The sequence below is a fragment of the Suillus discolor genome (assembly GCF_016758755.1).
Source record: "Suillus discolor strain FC423 chromosome Unknown F5147scaffold_148, whole genome shotgun sequence".
NCBI classification, from domain to species: domain Eukaryota; kingdom Fungi; phylum Basidiomycota; class Agaricomycetes; order Boletales; family Suillaceae; genus Suillus; species Suillus discolor.
In genome coordinates, this window is record NW_024541395.1 from 49025 (window position 1) to 60547 (window position 11523).

The window sequence follows — 11523 nt, forward strand, 5'->3', positions numbered from 1 at the left end:
ATGAAGGGTATCTTTCATCTTCTTATTTTTCGTCTTCCTTCTTCATGGCTGGCCCAATCTTAGCGAGCACTTTGTTTCTCTTGACTCTTCTTGTCACCTCGGCTCAGGCAGCCACCAATTCTGTGACATGTCCTTCCGATCCTTATCTAGACCCACGAAACGACCCATGCAATGCCCTCGGATATATCGCTAACAATACGCTCACTGCTGTCGCCTTTGGTGAGTGACCACTAAGCCAGGGAACCACAAAACTTATGGTGTGAAGTTTATGTGCTGTTGGTTGTTCTCATTCAGACTTATCAGGTAATCTATAATGGCGGAAAGTTCATGTTGTCCATGGTCATCGGGGAATACGGTAAATGTCAGTTTTTTTGCTTGTTTTGGCTCTTCTTTATGTTGGTTATAGTCTATGCTCTCGGCTTTGCGTTTCGCTTTGCTTTGCATCACAGCCCTGACTCATTGGGGATTTTCATCTCTGAGGACTTGATGATCGTGTTGTCTGTGAGTCAGCACTAAACTGTGACTATGAACATGTATTGACCCTTAAAAAGCCCTGTTTCTTCATTGCCGCGAATTATACTCTTCTTGGTCGCCTTGCCGGTGAAATCGACTGCGCTCATCACGTCTTGCTTCCAGTGAAGCGGCTCACCCTTATATTCGTCTTGTCCGACGTGACTACCTTTGTCATCCAGGTGAGCATTGGATTTTTTTAATGACCTTCTCTGATGATGTGGTGTCAAGGCGGGAGGAGCTTCATTGACTACGTCCAAGGTTCAAAGTTCGGCATCGACAGGACTTCACGTATGTCCTTGCACCTAGAGTTTGCCTGTGGGAATATGGTCTAACTATACCTATCAGATTTTTTTAATTGGCCTCATTATGCAACTGGTCTCCTTCGGTTTCTTTTGTGCCATTTATGCACGATTCCTCTACAGGGTCTACACCGAGGAACAGGATGTCTGCATGCGAGACTCGAAGCAACCCTGGTCTAACGACTGGCGAACACTGGCCGCTGCCTTGTCGGTCAGTTCTATCGGACTTCTGGTTAGTGTTGCATGTAGACAGTAATCTCATAGTCTTTAACTAATGATTTGATAGATTCGTTCTTTCTACCGTGTTGTGGAGGCTAGTCAGGGCTTCCGCGGCAATCTCAGCACAAGTGAGGCAGCCTTCTATCTGGGTGATACAATTCCCATTTGCTTGGCTATCGTTGTGTACGTTCCATTCTGGCCCGGAAGGTTCATCAAGCCAGCGCACCCCTACGTTAAAGAACAGAAGGAATCATCCACTTCTAGCCCTTCTCTAGTGTAACCCTTCTGGGCAGCCACGCTCATTTCATTTCTTTGGTACATTACATTCATTTCAAGAAATTTATACATAGTACTGTATAGATACTTTACGAACCTTGCTACTATAGTAGTGTTGTCATTGATCTGGAGAAGGTACACACGCGGATAGAATCTAGCAGGTAAGAGTAGTCTCAGTCTCTGGGAACAGAACTGAGTATTGACAAAACGTGTACCTAGCAGGTAAGAGTACTACGTCGCGTCAGCGTCTGTATACAAATAGCTAAGGTATGGGTACTCACGTCTCAGTCTCTGGGAACAGAACTGAGACGCTCATCTGCGTGCGCGCTAGACTTTATACTGTAAGTGATTCCTTATCGGACATATTAGAATGAAACATTGATACTGTGCAGCCGTCGGCCCCGACGTCACATCCTCCTCGTGCCTGCCTTTTCTCCCCTTGCGCTCGCATCATCTACTCGTCACGGCGTGCCTTGCCCTCGGTTTCATCGGCGTCGTTCTCGGAGCATTCGGTCGACGACACTCCCCCTCGAGCGCAAGCTAGTCCCATGTGGGCTCTAAGCTTTTGCAAACGGGGTCGTGGCACTGCCTTCGTGAAGGCGTCGGCTACGTTATCGTCTGTGGGGCAGTAGTGGAGCTTGAACGTCCTGTCCTTGACGTGTGAACGGACGAAGTGGTACCGGAGGTCGATATGCTTGGTGCGTGACTGAAACTTTCCGTTCGACGCGAGTGCTATAGCGGCTTGATTGTCGCAGAGGATGGGGATGGGCTGCGTAGGAGCTTCGTAGAGCTCTTCGATGAGAAGTCGGAGGTACAGGAGCTCGCGGACAACGCTGGTGAGTGCGATGTATTCGGCTTCGGCTGTGGACAAAGCGATTATAGGTTGCTTACGAGCACTCCAGGCCACGGCTCCCCCGTGGAGGAACACAATGTAGCCCGACGTCGAATGTCTATGGGCTTGGGAGGCCCAATCCGCGTCAACGAAAGCTTCAAGCCCTCCTTCTGTTTGGCCCAACGTCAATTCGAAGGTGTCTGTACCTTTTAGGTAGCAGCAGTGCGCGCTTGGCTGCCTCCCAGTGGGGTCTGCCTGGGCTGCGCATAAACTGGGACAAGCACGACACGGCGAACGCAATATCTGGGCGCGTGCTGGTTGCGGCATACATCAAGGAGCCGATGGCCCTCTGGTAAGGTACGTCGCGCATATCCTGCAGCTCTGCGTGCGTCGAAGGGGACTGGTCTGACGAGAGGCTGACTCCAGGTTCCATTGGGGTCTGGACGTTCTTGGCGTCGGCCAAATGGAAGCGCTCGATGAGAGTCGCCACATACGCTTTCTGCGACAGTGTTATTGTACGTGCTCTCCTGTCTCTCGTTACCTTCAAACCTAACAACCAGTTTAGCTCTCCCAGGTCCGTAATTTCGAAGAACTGCTGGAGCTGGGACTTGAATTGGACGATGTGGGAGATGTGGTTTGCCGTGACGGCCATGTCGTCGACGGATACGGTAATGACAATGTGCTCCTTCGGCATGCGCTTGAAGTAGACTGCCTGGTCCACTCTCGAACGGCTGAAACCCAGGTCAGCGAATACTCCCGCTAGCTCCTCCGCCCACTCAAAACCGGCTTGCTTGAGTCCAGGTAGGCTTCTCTTAAGCTTCAACACCTTTCCCTCCTGCCTGGCCTTCAGGTACCCAGGCGGCGGCCTCATGTAGATCTCCTCTTGGATGCTGGCATAGAGGTACGCACTTTTTATGTCCACCTGATGAATCTCCCAGTCCTTCTGAGCCGCCATCGTCAGTACTGTGCGTATGGTGGTCATATTTGCGGTGGGCGCGAACGTCTCGAAGTAGTCGACGCCGTAGCGCTGGTGCTGGCCGTTGGCGACTAGGCGAGCTCGCAACTTGAGCTTCTCTCCGTCCAGGTCCACGCTTCGTGGTGAGGACGAAGTGGCAGGGAATTATGTTGGCGCCTCGAGGTGCGTCTACGATTTCCCACGTACCTAGCTTCTCAAGCTGACCAATTTCGTAATCCAGCGCCTCTTGCCACTCTACTCCATCCGGACCGTTTAACGCCTGCTTGAGAGTAGGTTCTGGCTCTGCAGCGGCCAATGCAAGGTGGATATGTCCTTCTTCGTCTAGAAGATCTAACTCTGATGCCTCCAACAGGGAATCTAAAGCTAGGGACGCGGTCTCCCCCTCATTGAGGGCCGCATAATATCCTGGAGGGGGTCTGGTGCGGGTGGTTCTTGGTGCTGGTGGGGTTGTGGGGTGTTGAGATGGGGTTCTGGCTGGGGTTGGAGGTGGCGGGATGGACTGGACGACAGGTGCGTTATTAGTATTGCCGCTATTATATTCGTCGTACCGCATGACGTCTGGCTCCCCCTCGTTCAGCCCATCCTCGGCCACCGTTACCTCCCTTGGTCCAAAGGTAACGTTCCTCTCCACAGACACTCTGCGCTTACCCGGCCAGTAGATTCTGTAGCCCTTGCTCTCCGCATCCACTCCAATGAAAAGGGCTTCCTCCGCCCTAGGCTCGAGTTTGCCTGCATCCTGCAGGTGGACATAGACCTTCGCGCCGAATTCGTGCGCTTGGGCGAGGCTTGGCTTGGCCTTTCGGACGAGCTCAAATGGGGTGGTACCAGGAGTCGCTCTAGACGGTAAGCGGTTCTTTAACCAGGTGGCATAGTTGACAGCCTCTGCCCACAGAAACTTAGGCATGTCCTTGGCGATGAGCATGGCCCTAGCGTGTTCTACCAGGGTCCTGTTCAGTCGCTCAGCGACCCCGTTTTGCTGCGGTGAGTCGTGGACAGTCAACTGGCGCTCGATACCCTGCTGACGCAGGTACTGGTCGAACTCGGCAGACAGGTACTCTCCCCCTCGGTCCGAACGGACCTTGCGTAGGCGCGCTCCTGGGGTCTGGCGTCCTAGCCACGCCTCGTAGGCTTTGAAAGCGGTAAGTGCTTCGCTTTTGAGCTTGAGGAAGTGGAGCTTGGTCTGACGACTATAGTCGTCAGTGAAACTGATATAATAGAGGCTCCCGCTGATGCTAGGAGTCTGGGCTGGTCCCCACAAGTCCGTGTGGACAAGGTCGCCGTAGGTGAGTGCGCGGCTCTTACTTTCGTCGGGAAAAGGCTGACGTGCTGACTTTGCCTTTGTGCACGCGTCGCAGAACTCGGGCTTTGAGCTGTGGTCCAGCTCGAGGCCCGTAATCAGACCCTTTTTGACGGCTTCTGCTGCTGCAGGCTGGGACACATGTCCCAGCACCTTATGAAGCTCCCCAACGGTAAGCTTGCCTTGGGCTACGTTCGCATGATGCTGACGTGCCTTCGCTACTGCCACACTGTACAGGCCTTCCACCTGCGGGATTTCGGCGATGACGCGCCGGTTGGGTCCTTGCGAGAGGACCTTGCACATCCGTCCTTCGAAGAGGACAGCCATCCCGGCGGCAGCGATCCGATTGGTGGAAATGAGTGTGAAGGCCATGGAAGGTGCGTACAGTGCGTTTCTCAGCGTCACCTTCGTGCGCTTCTGACCAAGGGGCAACTCTAGCTCGACATCTCCTCGACCAACGGCACTCAGACTGGAGCCGTCGGCGGTGCGGATCTCCTGGGGGGGTATGGAGGTGAAGTTGGTGAACTTCGTCCGGTCTGGACAGAAGTGGGAGGTGGCGCCGGAATCGACTGATGGCGCCACGTCTATCGGCAGGGACCTTCAGGTCCTTGGCTATGCTTGCCAAGTCGGACGACACGAACGCGTACTGGTCCTGGGATGCGGACTCTGCAGCTGAGTTCGCCGTCTCTTTCTGCCCTCTTTCACCCTTCTTCCTCTGCTGATTCGGGCCTTGGCCCTCTTTCCCTCCGCCAGGTCTCCAGCAGTCCGTTTTGTAGTGACCTTTACGGTCGCAGTTATAGCAGGTAACGTCTGCATTCGCCTTGCTCGACGTAGCTGACCTTTTTCCCTTTTCTCTAGACTCTCTCGCACTAAGTGCGGTCCCTGCACTCCCCTTCTTAGTGGGGCGCTTCTCGGTGAGCTGTCGATGCTCGTACTCCTCCGTAACGATACTGATTAGTTCATAGGAGGACAAGGGGGTCTTTGTGATTTTGGCGGCCGCGTTAATGGAGGACAGGAGAGGGCGATAGGATTCAGGGAGCGAGCCGAGAATGATGGCATGGAAGTCCGTATCGAGGATCCCCGCACCCATGCCCGCGAGCAGCTCGCGCAAGCGCAGCATCTCGGCGAAGTGGGCTTTGACATCAGCTCCCTCGTCGCACCTTGTCTCCTGCAAGCGCCGCCGTAAATCGATCTGGACGAGCTCGGTCTTGTCTTCGTGGATCTGGCAGATCTCCTCCCAGACCTCTGAGGCAGACTCGAACTTTTGGACGCGCAGCAACAGTCGGTCGGTAATCGTACTGAAGATTTGCTGCTTAACAAGTGAGTTCTTTTGATCGTACTCATCCATTTTCTTATCGCGCTCATCTATCTCCTTCTGGGAGGGAATCGAACCGTCCGGTTTCTCCGGTACTCCCGAATCCTTGCCAATGAGGTAGGGTAACAGTTCGACGGCACGACCATCAGCATATCGCATCAAACCTCGGGCACTTATCGCCGTCAACGTTCTCTCCTTGTAGGTAATCCAATTCGTGCCATCTTCGGCAAGTTTTGGGACGTTGAACAGCGAGGACGTAGTGCCGGGGAGCGTATTATCGACGGTCATGTCAGGGCTCATAACCTCTGGAGAAGGTACACACACGGATAGAATCTAGCAGGTAAGAGTAGTCTCAGTCTCTGGGAACAGAACTGAGTATTGACAAAACGTGTACCTAGCAGGTAAGAGTACTACGTCGCGTCAGCGTCTGTATACAAATAGCTAAGGTATGGGTACTCACGTCTCAGTCTCTGGGAACAGAACTGAGACGCTCATCTGCGTGCGCGCTAGACTTTATACTGTAAGTGATTCCTTATCGGACATATTAGAATGAAACATTGATACTGTGCAGCCGTCGGCCCCGACGTCACATCCTCCTCGTGCCTGCCTTTTCTCCCCTTGCGCTCGCATCATCTACTCGTCACGGCGTGCCTTGCCCTCGGTTTCATCGGCGTCGTTCTCGGAGCATTCGGTCGACGACAATTGATCCATCTTACTCCTGTTTGGCGGAGTCGCTCGCCGTCTTCTTGCTGTTTTGGGCATTGTTCCAGCTGAAGATATCTGCCACTGGAATACTTTTTCGAAAACGTAGTGCTGCAGAAGCACGTCATCGCATTCAATCCATTGTCAGTGTGGGGCCACCAGTTGACCTCACCATACTCTTGCTTTATACTATCGTGACAGTTGACGCTCAGTGTTATAGACTTGGTAGAACGGGTATGTCTTGTGTACGTGTGATCTTGGGCAGCTGCCAGCGGGTGTTTAGGCAGAATCTATTTCCTCTGTTCATTTTGCTCGGTTGTGCCTGGTCCACGGCAGAACTCACGCGAAGGGAGGATGGAAGAACCTGACAGAACTCCAGGGTATCCAGCCGAGACTCGCAGAGATGTCATTTAGATCTTATAACACAATTTGAATTCAATAGAACATCAAAAACGACGTCCCTAAAATAAGATGGTGTACGCCGGAGCCTGGAGGATGCTTCGTGTCACTGTTTTAATCAATTCTGAGATCTACCTACTCAAGGTCTTTGCTGTGACGATCCTCTGAGTCAATTGTAGCTATGCATGCAGGTAAAACAACACAATCTACGCGACGGTGCAGTCTCTCAGTTGTGTCCTTTCCCTTGCACTCCATCTAACACTCGCTCGATGAAGAAATCACTCTCCCCTTGATGGAAAGTACCGCACATGCACACTGCAGTAATATTAAACCTCTTTATCTTTATCTTTGATGCCCCCTTTTTGCACTTTCATCATCGTCATGACACGCGTTCCCATATGACCTTGGGGGTCGACTATATACCAGATCTGTCACGAATCACGATCGGCAACAAAGTGACGTCTCGTTGGCTCCATCACACACTGCAAAGAGAGGCCATGAGCTAGTCCTCGAGGCCAACGTTAGACGAACAGATTCAAGATTGTCTGCGCAGTACGTTCTATCTTCGTATGACCTCCCGATAATATTAATCTTAACAACAATGATCGCTTGTTTTGACAGCCTCTCGAACTGAAGCTTAGTGGGCGACGAGCAACCAGGCACGGTCGTTCTCATATACAAGTTCAAACATCCACTTTCTCCAGAAACAACTGTACCGATTGACTCCGAACTATGTATTGCACCATCAACCATGATACCAAAGCGAAAGTAGAAACATGACTCACTATTGCGATGTGCCGCTCGGGTCGCTGGCTCAAATTTGAATCTACATGCAGTCCTTGCCTCCATGCTAAGGCGCACAGGTCAATCATGTGCTTGAATTCTGGTTGCACAGCGACTTGTACACACTCACGTAATTATCTTCGCAAACCATGAAATCGCAGCAATCATCATCTACTTTGCAAGTTGATGAACTACATGCGCCAACAGACATAGATGTTGTCAAAGCAACAACGGCGAGGAAGAAGAAACGCATTTTCTGTGCGAGGTGATATGGAATCTTCTGAGGGCGATCTCGAATGATATCTTTGAGGATAGTGGAACACCGTAGGACAACGGCCAGCTTTTATATCCTGCGTATGCTGGGCACGATTCTGATCGATTTGGCAGAAACGTTATTGCTGTAAGATGGCGGAAATTTCGGTAGAACCTGCAATAGCGTGTTCAATTGATTACGACCCTTCTATCATAACCTGCCATTACTGGGACTGAACACATTTGAAATACTCGGCAAAACTTGTGCAAACCTTCGACAAGACAGCGTCGTAAAAGCCGTGGAGGCTGGGGAGTCCTCCTACCGTAGACATGCTCACATGCATACTCGTGAAGAGTTCGACATTCTTGTTGAGACTGCACAGAATCTTGAAGCATCCTTCGCGTGCACACCTCCGCTCTCGACCAAGATTCGTGATGTAAATGACCTTCTTCTCGTACAGAGAGTATCTCTGGCTGACGACGTTGCTGCTGAATTTGTGGCTCTCGAAGAGATGAAGACTCAAGAGCAGTGAAGAACTTCAGAGCACTAGTGAAGCTGAAGTGCTCCAGAGAATGCTTTTGATTTTGAGTTTGATTAGGTCAAAACAAGGAATAACACCACAGGCAAAATATTGATGTTAGGGTTACTTATATTTCATTCACTTGATATGTCCACTTGAACTCGATATTGCCTCTGCCCATTTCTCAATCAGCATCGTCAGACTACGTATTGTTCGATCAACAGCAGCACCAATGCAACAGTAAACGCCTGACTCACGTTGCCATAGCAAACTTGGTGACCAAGCACCTGATAGGGCAAGGCGTAAAAAGTGAGTCATCCAGTGAAAATTTGATGCAAAGCAAACTATTCCTACCATCCCGCAGGTCAAGCCTTTACAGCAGTCATTTGTGTCAGGCAATCCAGGTATGCTCCTAGACATGCATTGACAGACATGATAGATGCCGTCAAAGTAACAATGACGATGAAGAAGGGGAAACGCATTGTTTGTGTTTGGTGGTATGAACTTGAAGTACTGAGGTGCTCAATAGTTTCTTGAAGTGGGGTGGACGGCAGGAAGACGACTTGCTTTTATGCTGTCGCGAAATTGACCCTTCGTGTTGTGCCAGCAAAACGGGCCTGCATTGCGTGCGATTCTGGGCAACGGGTGTTTAGGCAGAACCTGTCCCCTTCATTTCGCTGATTTCATAATGCTTTGAGTTCAATGATGGCTCTTGATAGGACACTCGCACTCAGTTATTTCTCGGTCTCTGCTCACACATTTCGAGCAAAGGATCTTGATGCGACAATCTCCGGTGTACGACAGATCTCGATGCACATCAGTAGAGGCTAACTTGGTGCGTGTAAAACATGAACACTATGATCAGACCTCAGACCCAGATAACAGATTGAAGGAAGAGAGTATCTACGAGAGTTCGGCCGTTGGTATTACAAACGTTCAAGCTAACATCAGGAAAACGTAATTCACTACAGAGTGCTACAAAGCGCTCTGTAGCGTTCTGTAGGTTCTGTATACAATCCGACCCGCTGATAAGCGATGAAGCTCCACATTCGCATCGGCATTTAAGCTTTAACAGTGTAATACATCCGGTGCGATAAATATTCCACTGATAGCATGCTAAACTTTGTTATTGAACTTGGTGTACAAAGGATCTTGTTGCGACAATTTGGTGCATGTAGAATTTAGCGCAATGATTCAAACTTGGTCCAAGACGACTTTGAAACAGAAGGCTGAGTTTGCTTTCCACAGTGCTGGTACTAGATCAGCGGGATCGATATCCGGTCATGTATGATCCCACGGCAGGTTATACTTCATTCACTTAACATATCTATGTGAACTCAATATTGCATCTACTCATTTCACCAGCAGTATCCTACTCTTCGTTCGATCAACAACATCACCGGTGCAAAAGCGGAACCATGGCTCACCAATGCGAAAGTGGACACTTAGCTCACTATGTTGAGCAGAGTCTTTCAGGACCCCCGCCCTGATATTACAAGGCGCAAAAGGTGAGTCATCAGGTGAAAATTCGATGCACAGAGACTATTCCTACTCACAATAAATTTGCAGGTCGTGCCTCTACAGCAGTCACTTGTTGTTACACACAACCGGCCCGCACCTTCACATGCACTAACTGATATTATAGAAGCCGCCAAAGCAACCGTAACGGTGAGGAAAGAGAAACGCATTGTTTGTGAGGTCGTATGAATTGCTGAGGTGCTTGGATGGTCTGTTTGAGATAGGGTAGAAGGTGGGAAGATGATTTGCTTTTATACTATTGCCATAGCTGATGTTTAGTGTTATAAACTTTGGTAGAACAGACTTGTCCTGCATACGTGTGATCCTGGGCAGCTGCCAACGGACGTTTACTCCCTCTATCATTTTGCTCATCCATGCTTTGATTTGGTGACTTCTGATAGGACACGCTTATTTTATTTTATTCCAATTTCTGCTCACACACGTTTTGAGCAAAGGATGATCTTGGTGTGACAATTTCGGTTCACGACGGATCTCGGCATGCACATTAGTAACTTGGTGCGTGTAAAATCTAAACGCTATTTTCAGACCTCAGCAATCAGTCCCAGATAACGGACTATGCTAGTGTATCTAAATGCTATGATCAGACTTGGGTACAAGTTGACGCATAAACGGGTAGGAAGTGAAGTCAGAAATGTACCCCCTCCCAGATAATGGACTCAGAAAAGAGGGATACTATTTGATTTTGGTCATGTATGATCGATCAGTGGTATTCCAAACGTTCAAGCTAAGCTGCATTCGCATCAGCATTTGAGCTCTAACAGTGCATGTTGACAAACTCGGTGAAATAATATTCCAGTGACGACAAACTTGTTATTGAACTCAGAACAAAGGATCTCGTTGAAAACAAATTGGTGTACGTAGAACTCAGTGCAATGGTTCGACATTCAAACAAGACAACTTTGAAAACAGAAGGCTGACTTTTGAGTTTGCTTTCCACAGTGCTGGTGCATCAACGAGATCGATGTCCGGCTATGTATGATCCCACGAACCATAATTGTGAGAACGTAGGTTACTTATACTTCATTCACTCGACATGCCTACATGAACTCGATATTGCCTCTACCCATTTATTGATATCAGCAACATCCTACGCATCGTTCGATCAATAACAGCACCGAAGCAAAAGCGGAACCATGGCTCACTAATGCGAAAGTGGACACTTGGCTCACTAGGTTGAGCAGATTCTATTACCCGCAAGCTGATATTACAAAGCGAGTCATCAGGTGAAAATTGGATACAAAGCAAACTACTTCTACTCACAAGTGTCACGCAGTTCAAGCTTCCACAGCAATCACTTTTGACTCTGCAACTCTGGAACGAACCTTGACATGCACTGACAGACATGATAGATGCCGCCAAAGCAACAATAGCGGCGAGGAAAGAGAAACGCATTGTTTGTGTGAGGTGGTATGAATTGCTCGAATAGTCTTCTTGAGATGGGGTAGACGATAGGAAGATGGCTTGCTTTTTATACTGTCGCTACAGCCGAAGCTCAGTACTGTGGACTTGGTAGAACGGGTTGTTTGCCTTGCGTGTGATCCTAAGCAGAGGATGTTTAGGCAGAACCTATCCCCTCCATTCATTGCGTAATCGCTGAGTT

General features: G+C 49.7%; 2 protein-coding genes across 2 annotated transcripts; both read left to right on the forward strand.

Moving 5' to 3' along the window:
• Positions 1-44: 44 nt before the first annotated feature.
• Positions 45-1611, forward strand: F5147DRAFT_644651 (RTA1 like protein-domain-containing protein; the record flags this gene model as incomplete). The annotated part of the gene is made up of 7 exons (XM_041433146.1): positions 45-219; positions 266-355; positions 407-501; positions 552-692; positions 742-801; positions 859-1044; positions 1099-1611. 7 exons carry the CDS (start codon positions 45-47, stop codon positions 1309-1311), a joined length of 960 nt encoding a protein of 319 aa, XP_041284874.1. The 3' UTR covers positions 1312-1611.
• Positions 1612-8201: 6590 nt separating this feature from the next.
• F5147DRAFT_659265 (uncharacterized protein) lies at positions 8202-9833 on the forward strand (the record flags this gene model as incomplete). The annotated part of the gene is made up of 8 exons (XM_041434571.1): positions 8202-8392; positions 8626-8693; positions 8749-8788; positions 8914-9029; positions 9104-9219; positions 9250-9341; positions 9570-9669; positions 9753-9833. The coding sequence occupies 8 exons, from the start codon at positions 8202-8204 to the stop codon at positions 9831-9833; spliced, it is 804 nt and encodes a 267-aa protein (XP_041284875.1).
• Positions 9834-11523: the final 1690 nt, after the last annotated feature.